The following is a 20,469-nucleotide window of genomic DNA, read 5'->3' as shown; positions in this document are numbered from 1 at the left end:
CTTGATTGTCCCTTCCTTTCCCTTTAGGACGCTGTCAAACTGGGCATATGAATTTGACAAGTGGGCCCCCTCGGTGGTGAAGGTTTCCTACAAGGTACGTCAGAGGCTGAAGAGGCTTCCTCCAACTAGTTAGGAGACATGAGCTTGAGCAAGGAGGGTGAAGGCGCACAAAGAGAGGGGCTAGTATGTGTCAGAGGCACAAGGGTCCCAGGCCTGGTGCTCATTTGATACACATGTGGTCACAGTGGTAATGCAGAATGGGTAGTGTCTTATTTTGAGTCATACCATTTATTTGTTTGTTTATTGATTATATTCTGCTTGCATGTACACCTGAATGCCAGAAAAGGGCACCAGCTCTCATTATAGATGGTTGTAAGCCACCAAGTGGTTGCTGGGAATTGAAATCAGGACCTCTGGAAGAGCAGACAGTGCTCTTTAACGTCTGAACCATCTCCACCCCCCATATTTTTTTCTTCTTTTTTTTAAGTCAAAATCAAATGCTTCATTTGTGGAACATGGTTTCAACAATTCATTAGTATACATAAAGACATGGGTGAGTTCACTGAAGTTGTCTTCAGCTGATCTCTGATTTAAACCCATTTCCAGAGAATAGACTAGAGAATAGAATGAACACGGATCTTTGGCATGGCGTGGTGCTGGGTGTCCTGGGTACCTAGCCAGGCTTGTGTCAAGTGCCATGTCAAATTGATAAATGCTCAGCCCGCTGGGAGGAGCCTGCAGCCCTCAGTGGGCATCAGAGCTGACATAGAAAGAGCACCACCAGTACACAGCAGCAGTTACTTCTGCCTCAGGCTGTGGTGTAAGGACGTTGTTGTGTACAAGAGCTTGCTGTGTCTAGAAGGTAGTCATGGAGGAGACTGGGACTAGAAATGAGGAAGGGCCTGGCAGTGGGGAGGAGGCCAACCGAAGTGACCAGTGGCTATTGCCAGGTAAAGGAGGGGCCTAAGTTTGGGACCACTGAAGAGGGGAATTGATCAGTCACTAGGAATGTAGCTGATGGTGGTACAGGCAGCACGGTTTCCCAGAGTGTCCTCTGTCCACTCCTTCCATGAAGGTGGTGTTCTACGAGGCAGGGTCAGAGCAGGCTGCAACCTTGCCTAGCATCATCCCAGGCTGCCTCTGGCAAGAACCAGCTTGCTTCTTCAAGAACACTAATCAGGAGTAAAACTTTGTATCCTGTCTCTACAGGGCTCTCCAGCAGCAAGACGAGCTTTCGTCCCCCAACTTCGCAGTGGGAAGTTCAATGTCTTGCTGACCACCTATGAGTATATCATCAAAGACAAACATATCCTGGCCAAGGTAGTGTGTCCTCATACAGAACACAGCAAGCCTAGGGCTCAGGCTGTCGAGATCTTAATGCCTGATGTCATCTATGTCATAGCTCCTTGCAAGTGATCCCTTGGTACTCTATCTGCATGTATACCAAAACACAGCTGCTGTGCACTTGTGTAGGGAGGCCATGGCCTGGTTCCCTCAGCATCCTGAGTTCTGGCCGGGATCCCCCATAGGACCTGGACAAGTGCCCTTCACCCATCTCCTAGGACGTTTGTGCAGAAAGACTCTTCTTCACAGTGTCTCCTGACCTTCTTGAGTGACCTGTCAGGTTAAGATAGGCCACTCTCGTGATCCTAGCAGGCCTCTTCTTGGTTGGGCCTTATAACATTGACTATGGGTTCTAATGGACTCTTGGAGAAATGATTGAGGGTGAGCACTGTGGTGAAGGTATCTTAGGGTGCTGGGCTGGAATGGGTCCCCTATCCAGGGAGGCTGCGGCTTTGCCTGATATTATTAGAGCTGTAAGTGGTATGAAGTTACCTAGTGTCTATCTGCCCAAGCTTGTTTTCCTACTGTAAACTTTGATGTAAGCTTAGGGGCAGGACTGGGCCCCCAGGGCTGCTGTTCCAGCAGAGTATTAGTTTAAGAGCTCACTTGGGGATGGGCCTATCTGCCCATAGCCGCATTTTCCTACATACTTCTAGTAATGTGTGCGCTCACTGCAGGTTCCTGGGTGAGAGGTGAGTATACCAAGATCCCAGGAGTTGGCCCCAGTGCAGCCTTTACATATAGGCCATCCACAGGCCACCACCTTCAGTGCAGTACAAGAGCAAATCCACCCCAAGGCACGCAGGAGGCCCTGAAAACACTCTTACTTACTGGCAGTGACATAAATGCTGAGCTTCTGTATCTTCACATTGAACTTTGGGCAGGCCTGTTGTGAGAGATAGAAGTGGTCTCTAGTTGGAATTTTCAGATTGACGCTTCACAAGCAGTCTCACCTCATCTAGCTCTGTGCTTGAGGTGTGGAGTTATTGGCAGACTCTGGTAGACAGGCCTGGCACTGCCCCTACCTGGAAGCCGCATTCAGATTTGCTTGTATGCTGCCTGCTGCAGGGGCATGACTGCTTGTGGCCAATGTTCCTGGCACACACACACACACACACACACACACACACACCCATTGTGGGATGGGGTACTAAGCACTACTTCCTATCATTGTAATGCGAGAGTACTTTTTCCTCTGTACCTGTCCCCACAGCCTAGGCTTAGCTTCTCAGGCATGTGTCCACTCCTTGTGTTAGAGAGTCTGTGCCTGCTGCTTCCTGCTGGACATGCTCCTTACTTGGGAGCCCTGCTACCTCCTCTCAGCACCTCCTTTCTGCCTTGCAGATCCGCTGGAAGTACATGATTGTGGATGAAGGCCACCGCATGAAGAACCACCACTGCAAGCTGACGCAGGTCCTTAACACACACTACGTGGCCCCTCGTCGCCTGCTTCTCACAGGCACACCACTGCAGAACAAGTTACCTGAGCTCTGGGCACTGCTTAACTTCCTGCTGCCCACCATCTTCAAGAGCTGCAGCACCTTTGAACAGTGGTTCAACGCACCCTTTGCCATGACCGGAGAGAAGGTGAGCTTGCCTGGGATATGAGGTGGCGGCTGAGTGACCCAGTGGCCACATAGCAGCAGAGTCCATGCTGTGATAGCAAGCAGCTACCAGGACTCTAGCACGGCAGAAACCAGATGTCCCAGTGGGAACTGCGGACCCTCCACAAGGATCAGGTCTTGCTGTGAGGGTGGAAAGCTCAGAAGGTTTAGTTAAGACATCTCTGGGCAGAGGCTGGAGAGATGGCTGTGGTTAAGAGCACTGACTGCTCTTCCAGGGGACCTGGCTTCAATTCTCAGCACCCACATGGCAGCTCACAACTCTCTGTTACTCCAGTTCCAGAGGCTCTAACACCCTCACACAGACATGCATGCAGACAAAACATGAGTGCACATGAAATATAAAAGAAAAAGAAAGACATCTGTGGGGCCAGGCTTTGACAATGTTTATTAAGAACACTACAGTTAGCATCTTGTACTTGGGGTGCTGTGGGTAACTGGGTCCAGAGACCACAGTCTCCATATTGTGGGAGGAGAGGTCTTCCTGGTACAGCCTCATCTTTATCTGAGCCTTGAACCCACAACATTGGTATTGATGGATTTTGAAACAAGCCATATGCATTGTGAAGGGGTTAAACAACTAGCCAGTGAGCCTGGGCAGAACCAGAGGCTGATGACAACTGCCATTGTTCTCCTTCATCCCTCCTCAGGTCTTAGAAAGGCATCCGTTGCTCTCACCCACAAGTTCCCCATTCTCCCTGGAGGCATGCTGAGGCGGCAGTCCTTGAGAAAGGAATTTGATAGTTTCTTCAGTCTGTGTAATGAAAGAAGCTCTTCTCTGAGGCTCCATTCCCAGAGCCAAGGCCCAAAGCTATAGTCATACTTCTCTTCCATGGCGCTGAAGCTCTAAAGGGATGGCCAGAGAGCAACAGAAAAGCTCAGGCCTATATCTTCTTAGTTGCCTCTCCTTCCCAGTTTTCATTTAAAATGGAACCCTAGGAGCCTGACTTGTTGGCATAGAAGCAGCCAGATCTCTGAGTTTTAGCCTAGTCTACATAGCAAGTTCCTGGACAACAGTGTTATATAAACAGAGAAAGCCTGAATGGAAAAACAATAAATAAATGAATGGCTGGATGGATGAATAAGTGAATGAGTGAATAAATGAAAGAAAGAAATGGAGCCCTGGCTAACAAGATAGCTCAGCAACTAAAAGCACTTACCACCAATCCTGATGATTTGAGTTTGAGTCCTAGGACAACAAAGTGGAATCAGAACCAATTGTGAGAAATAAGTAAATAAAAAACATTAAAAATGTTAAACAGTATAGCATCTTAGTTGAAGAGTGGCATTCTGGAGAAGCAGTGTTACTTACTCAGTACTGTCTGTCAGGCTAAGAGAGGAAGGTGTGATCCCTGGTGTCAGACTCACTTATAGCACCCTCCAAGTTGGCTGGCTTTAGGCAGCTGATGCTGTGATTGTAAACACCAAGTTGCTAACACCTTACGGAGACCCAGCAGCCAGCTGTCATGCATTTGTTCATTTGTTCTTGTGATGGCATGGAGGCATTAGGAGAGATGGTACCTAGCCCGTAGGCATTGCATAAAATACATGGAAGGTAGCAGATTCCTTGATTTCCCAAAGAAAAGGGTGTTCCTTTTCTCCCAAAGGACACACAGGTACCAAGTGCCAGCTGCTGTCCATGGCACAGCTGCCTCTTTCCACGCCTTGCTTCCCTCTTTTGAAGGCAGTGTTTTAATTTACTGTCTGGCTCCCAGGTGGACCTGAATGAAGAAGAGACCATCCTCATTATCCGTCGCCTACACAAGGTACTACGACCCTTCCTGCTGCGGCGTCTCAAGAAAGAAGTTGAAGCCCAGCTACCTGAGAAGGTGGGTGTTGGCAGAATCTGCAGGTGTCGTTTGCAGGGCTGTTCCCAGGGTGAGTGCAGTCAGGTGATCCCTCCCTGGCCCCACACTCATGCTTGAGTTTCCCTGCCCAGACTCTTGTCCACAGATAGAGGCCATTACTCAGGTTGCATCTACAGAACATTGCCAGTGGTACGGGCTCTTTCCCTGTGTGGCCATACTTAGCTTGCCTCACGCATTATTTTCTGGCAAGCTATGGGGCGGCTTCCAGAGTATGAGCAACTTGCCCATTTTGGCCCAGAATCTCTTCTTATTTCAGATCTCCCTAGTTTCAGGGTTCTTCCCTAATACCCCAGGTTCTAATCACAGTGCTGGTCACAAGGCCCCAATTGGTGGCACAAGCACCTCAGTCTGAGATTGTATGGCCTGAGAGTACTCTTTGCTCCACAGGTAGAATATGTCATCAAATGTGACATGTCAGCCCTACAGCGTGTGCTCTACCGCCACATGCAGGCCAAAGGTGTGCTGCTGACTGACGGCTCTGAGAAGGACAAGAAGGTTTGTTCCAAGTCTCTGTTCCCTCCTGATTGCCTTGAGGAGGGGAGCGTGGGTCAAGAACACCGTGGGACTCAGAGCACTGAGCACTGTGCCCGGGAGGCCTCACCTGATCCCTCAGGCATTCACACAGCCACGGCTGTGATGCTGGGTGTCTTTCGAGTGTGTTTCCTGAGCTGCTTTCTGATGCTCCCCTTGTTTGAGATACTACCTTCCTCAAGACAACAGGAGACAGGGCTAACTGACCCAGAGCTGGACTAGCCAGCAGGTGCAGAGCTGCCTCAGCCTTCATGGCCTCTGTGCCCTTCCTCTTGGTATTACTGAGGGCATGCCGACCCTGTCTTGGGAGCGCTCTTCCTTCCGTTCCTCTGAGCAGGCCTGGGCTTGACCCCTAGAGAAGTACCACTCTTTCCAATCTGTACCCAGCACCCCAGCCACAGCCTTAAGTGTGTCTTTGTTGTTCTCTCAGGCTGTTTTCAGCCCCTTTCTTACCTGTGGATTTAGATATAGTGCTCCTTGTTTCCCTTTCTGGCACAGGCCACCACTCCCTTCTTATTGTAGCTGTTGGCCATGTTTGCTTCCATTCATCCTGCGTGCCACGTAGACTGTTAGGACTTCTCAGAGACCCCACACGACACTACCTTCTCCTGCCCAGTGGCCCTGTTACAAAGATAACCATCATCTTGCTCTGGGCCTTTTTCCTACCACCCTGCCCACCTCCATCTTGGCCCAAAGACAGGACTCCGTTTTGGACCATTTCATGTACATTTGCAGGGAAAAGGTGGTACCAAGACGCTGATGAACACTATCATGCAGCTTCGCAAGATCTGCAACCACCCCTACATGTTCCAGCACATCGAGGTAAGGCCACAGTCCAGTGACCTGGCTCTTGAAACTGAGCTGCTTCTCCCCGATGCCTATGGGCGTATGTGTGCATGTAGAGAGAGGCCAGAGGTGGATGTCAAAATGTCTCTCTCTACTAATCTCTGCTTAGGTTTTTGAGATAGTATCTTTCATTGAACTTGGAGTCATTAATTGGCTAAGCAGGATGGCTGATGAGCTCCATGGATCCATTTTCTCCACCTCCATAGCTCTGGGGTTGCTGACATCAGCCACCAAGCCTGGCTTCTGTCTAGATGCCAGGTCTTCCTGATTGTACACTAGGAACTTTAGGGACAAAGGCATCTGTCTCCTCAGTCCTTAAGCTGTTCTTAAGAATAGCTTAAGGAGCTGGGTATTATAGTGCACTTCTTTCAACCCAGCACTCAGAAGGCAGACTAAGGTGGACCCTTTTTTCCAGGACAGCCAGGGCTGTCCTTGTCTCAAAACAATAGAAAAGGCAGCTGGCCATAGTACACTCATAAGGCAAGAAGCAGATGATTTCTGAGTTCAAGACCAGCCTGGTCTACAGGGCAGAAACAGGCTCCATAGAAACCCTGTCTCAGCTGGGCGTGGCAATGCACACCTTTAATCCCTGTGCTCAGGGAGTTTGAGGCCATCCTAGTCTACAAAGCAAGTTCAGGACAACCAGAACTGTTAGACGGAGAAACCCTGTTTTGAGACAGACAAGCAAACAAAAAAGGCATAAGATATATTCTCACTAGCCACCGTCTGTGCATCTGTATCTGTTGAATTTTTCTTTTGCTGGTACTTAGCGCGTGCACGTGTGTGTGTGTGTGTGTGTGTGTGTGTGTGTGTGTATGTGTGTGTGTGCGCGCGCGTACATCTGTGCTAATTGGAGGTATACTCAGGGCCATGCAAAAACATACTCTGACATTGGATGTGCCCAGTCCAATAGGTGCTTAACAAACCTATCATGGAACTGAAAATGAAAGTCTATAAAGTTCATTGTTTAAGACTCACTGTTAGGTGCTTTCTGTGGGTTTGGGGATTGTTACCTTGGGAAGTGTTTCCACTCGTGAACTGTGTTCCCAGGCAGGGCTCCCCCACCCCAACCCTCCCGCAGGGGGATTTATGAAGAGCTGCCATGGACATCAGTCAAGTCAAGCCCATAGTCATCATGAGTAACTGTGCTCTTGGAGAATTTGGACTCTTACTCTTGAAAAGCATGCATATGTCTATATTCTTGTACAGTTTCAAGGTCGTTCTAGACACTCTAGATTTCTTGCTGCCTTGGAGTGTAATTTCAGGGTGGTCTGAGGTGTTCACTTTGGTGCCGTACTTTTCTCGTCCTTCACAGGAAAAACATCAGGGTTGGCATTGCTACATTGAGGCCACTGCAGGTCACAGCTGACCACCAGTGTGAACTCAGCCCTCTTCTGTAGCAGTCTGCACCATGGGCTTGACTGGGCAGCCCCCTCCTGCCTTGGCGCTAATCCATCTCTTGTCCTATTGCAGGAGTCCTTTTCTGAGCACTTGGGGTTCACCGGCGGCATCGTGCAAGGGTGAGAAGCTTCCCAGCTCTGAGGGTGGGCAGGAGTCTGCCAGGAGGGTTTCTAGTCTTGTTCAGTGGCTTTGTCGGTGTGGTTAACATTCAGCTGGTAGCTGAGGCAGACTGGCCTTCAGAACATGGCTCCGCTGCCCACAGTATAACTGAGGCAGCTTCTGTGATACCTGAGCCTGCATTTACCCACTCTGCAGAAATACGCTTGATACTCTGTACAGCCATGTAAAGTGAGAGCATTTCCTGCTGCTTCAAGCACAGGCTCCGCTTTTTTGTTGTTGTTACTGTTGGGACATGGTCTCAAAGTGTAGACTACGCTTTTGTGTAACTGTGTAGCCCAGGATGGCTAATCATCTCCTTCCTGAAAGAGTTGAAGTCCTCTGCCTCAGCCTTCCAAGTGCTAGAGCCATAGGTGTGTGATAAGCATGCTCCTGTAAGTCCACACTTGGGTAGTCCATGGTGTTTATATGCCAGCTCCAGAACATCACAAAAGCCTTTTTGCTGATGAGGTTGCGCCACATTTTCAGCCATTTATGTGATTAGAAGGCAACGAGGGGGTTTTTGTTTGGTTTGTTTTTTGTTTTCCTGTGTTGGGGATCGGGCCAGAGTGTCACCATATTAGGCAAGTGCTTCACTGTCATGTGCATGCCCAGCCCAGCCCCTTGATTTTGAGGTAGGGTCTCTACACTGTGTTTGCTCTCATGTTCTGTTATAGCTGGGATCACAGGTGTGCACCACCAGCTTAGCTTCAGAAAGTCCTGTGGGCCTGTATATATTTGTCACATGGCTTTTAATCCGTCTCGGATTCCTGCTCTGTCCTGCTCTCCCTGCCACTCAGCTTGTTTCCACATGTTTAAAGCTAGAGGGAGTAAGACAGTGCTGGGATTCTCTAGTCTAGAGTCCACTCCCTAGTGTGAGCTGTTCTAGCCAAATAGTGGTAGACCAACCTAGGAACAGTTCCAGCTCATACCTACCCTCTCGGCATTGTTCTCTTGGGGAGCCATTTCTCTCTTTCTACCTTTACATAGGTTCTGGGGACTGAACTCAGGTCAGCAGATGTTCAGACAAATGCTTTACCCTGAGCTGACTCCCCAGCCCACTGGGCACCATGTGTAATGGCACTTATTTTATTCTCCTTTGACATGGTGAAATGATATGTACCTGTGTGGTTACTGGTAATGTGCCTTGACTAAGAGTGACCTGAGTTTAGCTGTAGGTATGGGTGTGTCTCCTGGGAAAGTCACTTTTTTCCCCTTGAGTCTGCCAAGTGGCCTGGAAGCAGTAGCACACATCTCCATAAGGCACACGTGAGTCAATAATCGTCTGAACATTCTCCCCTCTTCTGAACTCCATGCACTAGACTGGACCTATACCGTGCCTCAGGGAAATTTGAACTTCTTGATAGAATTCTACCCAAACTCCGTGCAACCAATCATAAAGTACTACTCTTCTGTCAAATGACCTCCCTCATGACCATCATGGAAGACTACTTTGCATACCGTGGCTTCAAATACCTCAGGCTTGATGGTAAGTGGAAGATGGTTTGCTTGAGAGATTCATTCCTGCCTTGAAGTCTAGTATAGACACCGAATCCAACAACATCCTAGCTGCTTGGAACAGGGAGGAGGACCTGAAGGTGTTTGTTTCCTGTTTGCTGGAGTCTTCACTACAGTGCTGGCTTCAGTGCCCTGGGTTCTGGCAGTACCATTTCAGCTGAAGTTACACAGACCTTTGTCACACGTGTGTGAACATAAGAGCATTGCTGAAATGGAGCCTTGAGAGTTCTCTGGCTCCCGGAGAGCTGTACCCAGGTGTATGCTCTTCTCCATCTTGGCCTCATCCTTAGATAGGCTGTACTGCTGCCCAGTGTTGGCATCAGAGACACCAGCTTTCACCCAGCCGTGGGCCAGCTGCCTTTCCCTGAACTGTTTTGCCATGGCCTCTCACAGGCCTGGCCCAGAGCTGAATGAGGCTTAGTTGCAATGGAATCATGGCCTTCTTGCAGGCAAGGTCAGACACTGCTCAGGAGGCTCTGTGTACCAGCTGCCACAATATGTCTTTCCACCTTTCCTTCCCTCCTTGAGACACTTCGGGGAGGAAGAGGTTCACATTGTTAAGAGAACATGGAGTCTGGGAGACCTTGTAGTTAGTTTCTTACACTGTCATTCTTGGAAGATAGACTTGGGGAGCTCAGGACCAACAATACTTAGCAGTTTTTTGTTTTCCTTGCAGAGCCTTTATTGGGCTTAGGAGCTGGGTTGCCTTACTCTAGATCTCTGCCTCCTCATGCCCACTCTACCTATCTCCTGGACCTTTTATACTGTTCTTATAGAGATGTGGTTTCAGGGACTACCAACCTGGGTTTGGTTGTTTCATGTTTTTGTCTGTTTCTGTGGAGCTTCATCCATGCCATGCTGCCCAGAACTCCCACATGCACTTCTGGCTCCAGCTCTTACAGTGCTTGCTCCAGGGCCACCTTTGCTAAACCAGCATCCTGTTCTGTGTGTTCACACATGTCAGTCCTGGCCAAACACTGCTGATGTCCAGATTGCTGGGCCTCTTCAGCTGCCTCCTCTTGTCCTTGAGAGCAATGGGTCCATCTTTATGCAGGTCCTATCCCCAGAAGAAGGGCCCCTGACAACTTTTATTTGTTTGGTGGGAGCATAGCTATTCAAGGAGTAGGAGAAGGTCAGGAACACGGTAAAATATCACAGGTAGGGCTACTTTCAACCTTGAGGGGCAAGTATGAGATACAGGCCTGTTATTAGTCTTCTGTGAACTGAGAGCCAAAGGAAGGCTGCGGTGGGCACAGCTTTTATGCCAGCCAAACCTGCTGCAAGAAAGTCGACAGTGAGTGCCAGCCCTGTGGCCAGTGGCTTATCTTACCACACTAGGCCACTAATGCTGAGGTACTTTGTACCTTGTCATGGTACAGCATTGGCCTTGTCAGCCACTTGGTATCCATCCTCATTCAGGACAGAGTGAACAAGAATCAGGGGTCATTGTACCTGCAGATGGCAGCCCAGAAGCCTGCCATCTTCCTCTTCAGTGGTTTGTGTCATACAGAATACAGCTGGTCTCTGGGCCCCATTTATCTCCTGAGATAGGCATAGTGGCATTCAACAACAACTTGCTGCATCTTCAGTTCCTGTCTGATTGGCACTGACACACTGTAGAAGGGCCACAGCTGTGTCTCTCATACCCTGCAACACTATCTCTGACGCCAGAGCACAAGCTCCTTTGGCTCTCCCACCCTAGGTCACCCTCCTGACCCTCTTCTCCTGTGCCTATCAGGAACCACAAAAGCAGAAGACCGGGGCATGCTGTTGAAAACCTTTAATGAGCCTGGCTCTGAGTACTTCATTTTCCTGCTTAGTACCCGTGCCGGGGGCTTGGGCCTCAACCTGCAGTCAGCTGACACTGTGATCATCTTTGACAGTGACTGGAATCCCCACCAGGTAAAGGCACCGGCAGAGAAGGGATATCTCCTGTCTTAGTGTCCACTGCCTTCTGGATGCTCTCCCTAGCCTGGGAGCTGTGAAAATACATTTGTTGGACCACTGTGGTCAGTGTGGGTTTCCTTCTTGCTTTCCAAAGTGGAAATGACTTTGCATCCTGACTTGGGGAGGGCACTCTTTCCAACAATCATATAGTTATTTCTAGGTACATATGGGTAGGAGCCAGCTCAGGGATGGAGCCCTTGTCTAGTCTACATGGCTCCAGGCTCTATCCTTAACATTACAGCAACTATACAGTTTTTGGATACGTAGCTGAGACAAAAGTAGGGAACAGGCTAGTTACTGTAATGATGAGTACTTGTCGTGGGGTGCAAGCCTTCCAGACCTGTCCTGTATCCCCCACACAGTCCCACTCAGTGAAACCAGACCTGGGCAAGCAGTGTGCTCTGTTCATTACCTCTTTTTGCTCCTTAGCACATTTGCCCTGAAAACCCCTGCCAGAATGTGCAGGGTGTGCGTATTTGTACATTGAACAGTTTGAAGATAAGTACCAAATTTGTCCTCTCTCCTCATACAGGTATACAATATTGGTTTAGTTTACAATGCTCATGCTAGTATACGAGGTGAACTGGTGTCCCAATTCCCATCATCATTCCACATCTGCCAGGTACACACTGGTAATGCATTTGACGTGTACTGGTCTTTTCCCATTTCATTTAGCCATCATTCATTGCCTGTCACCTCTCCTGAGGACACATGTAAAGAAAGCTATTTGACTGCTGCCTCTGCTGCAAGGTGTCCCAGAACTGGGCAGCTCCAGGACATCTTCCTGCTAGCCAAATGGGCAGGTGTCTATTTTTTCTGTTTATTCAGTGGCCATTAGTATCCCAAGGGAACTTTGTCTGTCTTGGGAAACTTTTACAGGACCCTATAGTCCAGCAGTTCTCAACCTCTAGGTCACAACTTCTTTGGGAAGACCATTGGAAATGCAGATATCTACATTACAGTTCTTAATAATAGAAAAATTACAGTTCTGGAGTAGCAACAGAAATAATTTTATAGTTAGGGTCACCACAACATTAGGAACTGTGTTAAAGAGTCGCAGCATTAGGAAGGTTGAGAACCACTGCTCTAATCAGATCAGCTCTGAAAATAAGTGATTGCCACAGTAGTGAGATTGTTGTCTTCACATGCTGGCCACTTCTGTGCGGCTGGCCACTCAGCACTGATAATCTCTGGCATGTCCTTGCCCCAGACCTAGTAGAAATTATCTATTTGATGGGTAAATGGCTGAGGCAGCCACTATGTCATTTCTGTGATGAGTGCCAATGTAGTTTCTGCTCAGTTGCTACTGACGGTCCATATCCTAAGAGATGGTCAGGTAATAACGGTAGCCAGGCAGAGGCCACTGCAGTGCCAGCCAGGGGCACGTCATCAATGCCAGTCTTACCAGCAAGCATACTTATATACCTGGGGCTGTTACACAAGTCCTTTCTGTTTTTATGAACAAGAATGAGTCTTAAATTGAGGAACATTGTTGACACTCAGCCTGTCCACACAGCTGGCCCAAAGAGAAATTCAGTCTCACTTTGTTAGGAATGACAGAAAAAATATTGGCAGCTTTGAGTGCCACACCATGGAGCTAACTACCCTAATCCCAATACCCATCTGCTCAATCTATACTGAAGCTGAGAGAACCCCTGTGTATCAAATCAGCATAGTAGGATTTGAGGCTCTTAAATGTTTGGTTTAGGTCCAGGTTACACAGAAGTGTCAGAGTCCATGGCTATGCTGTGGAGCTGTGACAAAGGCTTATGGTTACCCTCAAAAAAAGAAGTATCCAGACCTGGAGCGGTGGCTCAGCAGTTAAAACATATACTTGCAGAGCACCTGAGTTTCGTTCCCAGCATCTGTGTTGGGTGACTCACAGCATCTCTAACTCCAGGTTCTCCGACACCCTCCTTTGTGCTCACACACTCTTAAACTTAAAATAGAATGTTGGGTGGGGGAGCAGTATTTGTTGGGTCCCAGGAAAGTAGTAGTTATGGGCTCAACAAGGCGCCTCCAGGCTCCTAGGGACAGGTCACAGGTCCCATTCTTGGGTTCCTGGCTATTGAGACTGCAGGCCAGGGTTAAGCATGATGTCTAGAATTCAGCAGACTGACCCGCCTACTTTCCCAAGGACCTGCAAGCACAGGACCGTGCCCATCGAATTGGGCAGCAGAATGAGGTGCGTGTGCTCCGCCTGTGCACCGTCAACAGCGTGGAGGAGAAGATTCTGGCCGCTGCCAAATACAAACTCAATGTGGACCAGAAGGTGATCCAGGCAGGCATGTTCGATCAGAAGTCGTCCAGCCATGAGCGGCGTGCCTTCCTGCAGGCTATCCTGGAGCATGAGGAGCAGGATGAGGTGAGCACCATGCCAGCCTGGCCCAGCGTGAGTGGTGGATGCATGAGGCTTTTGTTTTCGGTTTTGTACCTTTTTTGCACTCTTGTTTTTTTGTTTTTGGTTTTTTGGTTTTTATTTTGATTTTTTGCGTCCCTTTGGAGTAAAGGGAGTGTGGGCTGAGCAGAAAGAGGATGCGCACTTGCTTTCCCTTTGAAGTGGGTTTTTTCGAAACTGCTGGTGACAGACGCCGCATTGACAGCTCTGGAGACTGAAGTCCTGTATTTATCCACAGAGCAGACACTGCAGCACGGGCAGCGGCAGTGCCAGCTTCGCCCACACTGCCCCTCCGCCAGCGGGCGTCAACCCCGACTTGGAGGAGCCACCTCTAAAGGTGAGAGGGGTAGTTCAGTCTCCACGCCCACTCAATTCTCGGCTTCTTGCTGAGACTGGCCAGCAAGGGCCTGACCCCACGGAGCGTGCGTGTGCGTATGTGTGCCTCTTGCTGACGTGTGGGATCCTCCACCGCAGCCAGCCTGGGACCTCCAGCTCATCAGCTCATCTCCTACGGACGGACGGATGCCACCGCTCGCCTCCGAGCCTGGCCACCACCAGCATAGCCGCACCACAGTCAGACTAAATCTTTTGCAATCTTGTAGGAAGAAGACGAGGTGCCTGATGATGAGACCGTCAACCAAATGATTGCCCGGCACGAAGAAGAGTTTGACCTCTTCATGGTGAGCACCTGGACTGGGGCCACACAGACTCAGTGATGATAGTGGTATCTCTGGAGCTGCTGGAGCTACTGCTGCTCCTCACATAGCTTCCTCACGCCTTGAGCTGGCCCTCGTGTTTTGGGAGTCATGAGGGACGCCCCCGACTGTATGTGACTCTTAGACTTTGTGGGCAGCTTGTCCAAAGGCTCCCTGCTTTTTATAGAGTTGAGTGGGCACGGCAGGCCGGAATGCTGTCTACAGAATGCCACAGATTCCCCCAGGTCCCCCCAATGCCGCTAGGTGCTAGTATGAAGTTTAGATGAAGCTCTTTCAGTGCCGTCTGAATTCAGTAGCCCTGATGTCTTCCTCCAAGGCGGTGCTGTGCACATACCTGTGCTCCGAGATCTTACCAAGGTCTGTTATAGGAGCCAGGTCGGGTCAGCCCCCAAAATGAAGCACTGTTGCATAACTTTTGAGCACCTAATGTTTCTATAGGTAGTGAGCTGGTCCCTGTGAGGCCCACTTCTGGGGATGTTATTCCTTGTACTGACTTCTCTCTACTCTCTGCCCACCATCCCGCATCATAGCGCATGGACTTGGACCGCCGGCGTGAAGAGGCCCGCAACCCCAAGCGGAAGCCACGCCTGATGGAAGAGGATGAGCTCCCATCCTGGATCATCAAGGACGATGCTGAGGTGGAGCGGCTGACATGTGAAGAGGAAGAGGAGAAAATGTTTGGCCGTGGTTCCCGCCACCGCAAGGAGGTGGACTACAGCGATTCACTGACAGAGAAACAGTGGCTCAAGGTACATGCCTGAGAGGGCTGTGCGCCGTAGACCATGCCAGGCAGGGCTGGGAGCAAAGGCCGACCTTCTTGGGTCATCTCAAGCTGATACCTTCCCACATCGTTGGCTACATTGACCACGAATGGCTTTCAATAGGACCTAGGGACCTTTAGTTCTTCCCTCTGTATGTGCCACAAGGAAGAGACCTGCTGTCACCGTGCAGCACCTAGCACGCTATCAGCCTCTGTGGGCTCTCTGTATGGGTGCTTACTTCTTTATGAGGCTGATTGATGAGAGACCCGGATAGTGGTCAGCAAGTTCCCCTGGAGGTGGCCAGGAGCTGGGCTCCCAGTCTAGCTTTGGAGAACACTGAGATTTCAATCCCTGTGTCCTGCTGAGCTGATGCCCCTAGGCACGTAGAGGGGAGGACAGCTTTATTTGAGTACATAGCAGCTGTCCAACCAGCAGTAGCTGCAGGTGGTGAGTGAGGGCATAGGTGAGTAGTACCAAGTGTCTGGCCTCAAGGCTAGCATTGTGTTAGTGATTCGCAATCTAGCCCTGAAGTCATGTATGAGCACAGCCCAGAAGCAGCTATTAGGAGAAGGCAGGTGGTAGTCCAGAGGTGACCCGTGCTGCCCTGCTGGGTGGCCAGACAGCTGTGGTTCCTCCTGGGAGCTCAGAAGAGCCTCACCTAGAGAGCATGCCAGGGAAGCCAGAGTGCAGCTCGGGCCTTTAATCCGGAGCTTGTGGCAAGAGGATTATCGAGAGTTCAAGTGCAGCCTGGGTTACCTATCAAGACCCTGGCAAAGAAAAGCTGCCAGAGGAGTTGAACAAACCTTGGGAGGCTTACCCAATCCTCAAAATACTCCAGAACTAGGACAGGAGCTCCCAGGAAAACAGTCCTTCTGTAGTAATGCCATCACTCCTAGAGGATCTGTCATCCGTTCTACATTTGCAAAGCAGTAGGAGACTTTAAGTTCAAGTCAGCACATCTGCTACGTTTTGTGCATTGATTTTGAGGTGGGATTTGCGTGCCACATGTATCATCTTTTGAAGGTCCGTTGCTAGAGTCACAGAGCATTCCTGGCAGCATTAGAGCAGCTGCATCATCCCAAAGCCCCACTCTTCTCCTTGCTTCCTTCAACTCCTTCGCTTGCCTTACCCTGTCAGCCACCAGTGCACTTGGTGGGTTCTGTTTTTAACCATGGAACACTTCACAGCTTTGTATGTTTTCCTTGACGGGGGCCACACTAACCTTCTCTATTCCAGTTTTAGTTTATGTGCTGCTGATGAGCACTACTGAGCAAATTTTAATTGATGAATTATGTGTAGCCCAGGTTGGCCTTGCATTCTTATACTGTGTCCTCTCCACCCTACCAGAGGCTCTCATTACAGGCAAGCACCGTGTTGCCCTTTAAATTGTTTACCTGTTACGAGCTGGCACCTGCAGACTGGCTGGTGTTCGGTTGTGCAGAGTCCCTCGTGTTATCCATCCACCAGTTGGTGAATGTTTGGGTTGCTTCCTTTGAGGGGCTATTCTGGATGGCATGGTGTGTCATCTTGCAGTCGCTGGTGTATACCTGGGAATGGCATCGATAGAATCGGCTCCTGTGTGCCAGTCCTCAGCCTTGCCACGTTCTCACTAACACCTGTCATGTCTTACCTTGATTGTGTGTTTGTGTGCTTCTTGCCCATTCCTGTATCTTCTAGAGAAGTTTATCTATTTGTTCGTGTCCCTTTCCACCCACCCCTATCCCTTTGAGAAAATATTCTTACTATGTTGCCTGTTCTGGTTTCCAGCTTATGGGCTCAAACAGTCTTCCTGCCTCAGCTTCATGAGTAGCTGAAATTATAGACATAGCAGTACCTACTCTTTCTCTTTTTTAAAAAAAAATGTAAATCGTTTTGTTTATGTATGTATTTGTATTTGTATGTGCAGTGGTGAGAAGCTATGGCATGTGTGGAGCTTAAAGGACAGCTTGATGGGAGGCAAGTCTGACTGTTTACCATGTGGATCCTGGGGACCTAACTCAGGTCCTCGGCTTGGCAACGAGCACCTTTACTCACTGGGCCATCTCCCAGCCCAGTAGATCTTTCTAAGTCTCTTACCATAGGTACACTTAGCAGTAGATCCCTCTCCTCTGTTTCTTTTTCATCGCTTTCATTTCGTTTTTAATTTGTGTGTGCTTACAAGCCATTGAGTCTCTAAGAGGACATCTATTCCCTGAAGATGGATGGTGTTGCACAAGAGGAGGGAGGGGTTGTGAGCCGCCTGACATGGGTGCTAGGAATTGAAGTATGAGCTCTTAACCCCTGAGCTGTCTCTCCTGACCCTCCCCTCTTACCTCCCTGATATGCTTGGAATCACGAATGTTCTTAAGCTATTTATTATTATTGTATATGTATATGACATTTGTGTGTGAGTGCAGGCACAGACACATGCCATGGCACTTGTGGAAGTCAGAGGACTTGCAGGAGTCTGTTCTCTTCCATTATGTGATCTGGGGCTTAGTGGCAAGTTTTTGTGAGCCATCTTGACGGTGCTATTTATCCTTATTGTTTATGCTTTTATATATATATATATATATATATATATATATATAATTTAAAACTTGCCAAATTCAAAGTCACAAAGATTAATTCCTGTTTTCTATTTTGTTTTGGTTTTCCTTATGCTTTGTGGGATAGAATCTGCTTTTCATCCCTAGCTGGTACTCCAAGCTGTCTTCAAACTCATGGTGATCTTCCTGCCTCAGTCTCTCAAGTGCTGGGATTATAGGTATGAACCACCAGGCTTGGCTTTTGCCTTTTGTTTTAAGAGTTTTGAAGTTTCACTCTTTTAAAAATAGAAGACTTCTGGTGCTGGAGAGTTGGCTCATTGGTTAAGAGCATTTATTGTTGCAAAGGACCTGGGTTCAATTCCTAGCACCCATATGGAGGCTCACCTACAGCACCAGGCATACATGTGGTGCACAGATGTGTATGTAGGCAAAACACTCATACACATAAAATAATAAAAATACATCTTTAAAAAAAGAAAAGAACACTTCGTGGATTTAAGTGTCTCGGGGTATTTCTTCCCCAGAGATTTATTGACTTTTATGTATATAGGTGTTTTGCTGCATAAATGTCTATGCTTACAGAGGCCAGAAGAGGGCATCAGATCTCCTGAAACTAGAGTTAGATATGGTTGTGAACCTCTTCCTTTGGAAGAGCAGCAAGTGTTTCTCAACTGCTGAGCCATCATTTCTGGCTCCTTTTGGTGTTTTCTATTGACTAAACTGGCTGGACATTAAACTCAAGGACAGCCTGTCTCCACATACCTCACAGGTACCAGAGCTCAAGATGCATGCCACCATTCCTGGCTTTTATGTAGAGTACTAGGGATCTAAACTCAGTTTGCACAACAGACACTTTTCATTGAGCTATCTCCCAGCCCTCATACTTTTATTTCATACATTAAGTTTTGTGATTTATTTTGAGTTTTTATATAGTGTGAAAACTGAGATCCAATTTAAATAGTGTGTATGCATAGCTAGCTGTCCTAGCAGCATTTGCTGAAGAGAATATTTTTCACAGTGAACAAATCTTATGTTATAATAAATTTACAGTTACAAAGTTAAGTATGGTAGCACATGCCTGTCACCCTAGCACTTGGGGGGATTTTGCTGGGAGGATCAGAAATTCAGGGCTGCCCTGGATTATTGAAGCCCCTGTGTCAAAAAATTGAGGTTATATTAGTGAAACCTCTTAAACCCAGCCCTCTTCCATGCTGCTAATGGGCAGCCACTATTCAGGCCAGTCACTCTGTGTGCCCAGATCTTCCAGTTCATCTGGCCACTACCCAGGCTTGACCTCTGTATTCTCTTCCTAGAGCTGCTCAAATAAAGTACCATAATTGTGCTACTCAACGTAATTTTGAAACATTCTCCCACTATTGGAGAACCAGGACACTGAAGGCAAATTGCTAGCAGGATCATGTTCTCTCGGGGATACTGGGGAATATCCTTGGCTCTCCCAGCTTCTGTGGCTCCAGTTCTTGGCTCGTGGCCACCTATCTCTGGTCTCTACTCGTACCCCTACCCCAACACACGCACACACACCACTCCACACCACTCCGAATCACACAAGAGGACAGAGGGTATGTAAGAAATGGCTCAGTGGTTAATAACAGTACTGCTCTTGCAGAGGACCAAAGTTTACTTCCCAGCAGCCACCTATATTTCCAGCTCCAGGAGAGCTGATGCCCATGCATGCATGTATTTACAAGTAATAGAGAGAGAGCTGGGGCTACTTCTCATTGCTAGGCTAGCATGCTTGAGGCCCAGGAGTCAGTCACTATTGCGTCCTGCCAAAAAAAAATCATTAGCTGATTGCAAGGACCTCGTTTTTATATAAGGTTTCTGAAGTCCTGGGTAGACATGAATTTGGGAACAGTTACTCCTTCCTGCTTGTGCAGCAGAGCCCACAATTATGTCTCACCTGCTGTACATGCCCTTAATTTTGCTTTCTTGGTCTAGGTGCCTTTCTACCCTGCTTCTGCTTGAAGCTCAGTTGTCACTGTCTTGTGACATTTAGCCTGACTCTACTGTGTTATATGATTGAGAGCCTTAGGTGTGAAACAGTGACCTGCTAGGTCTTTTGGATCCAGGCTCCTCCCTTGATCCCAAGCTCCGCTAGAAGATTCTTTGAAAGTTAACTGTTGTTATTTAGTGTATCATTCATCTGAGTAGCTTAACCATGAGGAAGCTGATTTAAGGAGAGTCTGCTGGCAGTCTCCCCTGGCTCAAGTAGCAATGGAAAGGTGTGACCCACGGAGCTCAGGGGCCAGGAGGGCTTTGGCAAGCATGTGAGGTCTTGGGTCTCAGCCACAGCACTGCAGCAGGGTGAGGCTGGAGATGCTGCTCAGTGTCAAGGGCACTTATGACTCTTTCAGAGGACCCAAGTACTGTTCCCAGCACACACATCACAACTACCATTAATTTCCAGCTCCAGGGAATCTGATTCCCTGTTTTGGTCTTCATGATATCTCTCTCTCACACACACACAGAAAAAGTAAAATAAATCTTTTTTTTTTTATTGTTTTTTTTTTTATTTTATTTTTTTAATTTAATTTGCATTGGTGTTTTGTCTTCATGTACATCTGTGTGAGATTTCAGGTCTCTTGAAGAGCAGCCAGTTCTCTTAACTACTGAGCCATTTCTCTAGCACTCATAAAATAAATCTTAAGAAAAGAAGGAAGAGGGAGACTTTAAGTTGTCCAAGAACTGATTGGAATTAAATGAGTGCAGCTAGTACACCGAAAGATTGAGCAGACAGTACATTAGAAACTGCTTAGCTGATACCTGAGAACCCTATCCTCAGCACCAAAGAGTAAGAGTGGGAAGAGGAAGA

At 48.3% G+C, this 20,469-nt stretch overlaps 1 protein-coding gene across 1 annotated transcript in view; it reads left to right on the top strand.

The window, feature by feature from the left end:
* Positions 1-20,469, top strand: part of Smarca4 (SWI/SNF related, matrix associated, actin dependent regulator of chromatin, subfamily a, member 4) — a 46,107-nt gene that overhangs the window by 7,846 nt on the left and 17,792 nt on the right. The window contains exons 3-15 of the mRNA XM_055601491.1: positions 28-94; positions 1,210-1,320; positions 2,689-2,931; positions 4,682-4,795; positions 5,222-5,329; positions 6,101-6,187; positions 7,685-7,731; positions 9,091-9,257; positions 11,025-11,188; positions 13,371-13,598; positions 13,870-13,968; positions 14,234-14,311; positions 14,878-15,096. Of these exons, the coding sequence (XP_055457466.1) occupies positions 28-94; positions 1,210-1,320; positions 2,689-2,931; positions 4,682-4,795; positions 5,222-5,329; positions 6,101-6,187; positions 7,685-7,731; positions 9,091-9,257; positions 11,025-11,188; positions 13,371-13,598; positions 13,870-13,968; positions 14,234-14,311; positions 14,878-15,096 (1,732 nt within the window). The remainder of the gene's footprint in view (positions 1-27; positions 95-1,209; positions 1,321-2,688; positions 2,932-4,681; positions 4,796-5,221; positions 5,330-6,100; positions 6,188-7,684; positions 7,732-9,090; positions 9,258-11,024; positions 11,189-13,370; positions 13,599-13,869; positions 13,969-14,233; positions 14,312-14,877; positions 15,097-20,469) is intronic.

This window comes from Psammomys obesus, unplaced genomic scaffold, assembly GCF_907164565.1.
Source record: "Psammomys obesus unplaced genomic scaffold, mPsaObe1.curated_primary_1811, whole genome shotgun sequence".
Taxonomy (NCBI): Eukaryota; Metazoa; Chordata; class Mammalia; order Rodentia; family Muridae; genus Psammomys; species Psammomys obesus.
Note: the sequence above shows the minus strand (reverse complement) of the source record. Positions and strands in the feature narration are given on the sequence as shown.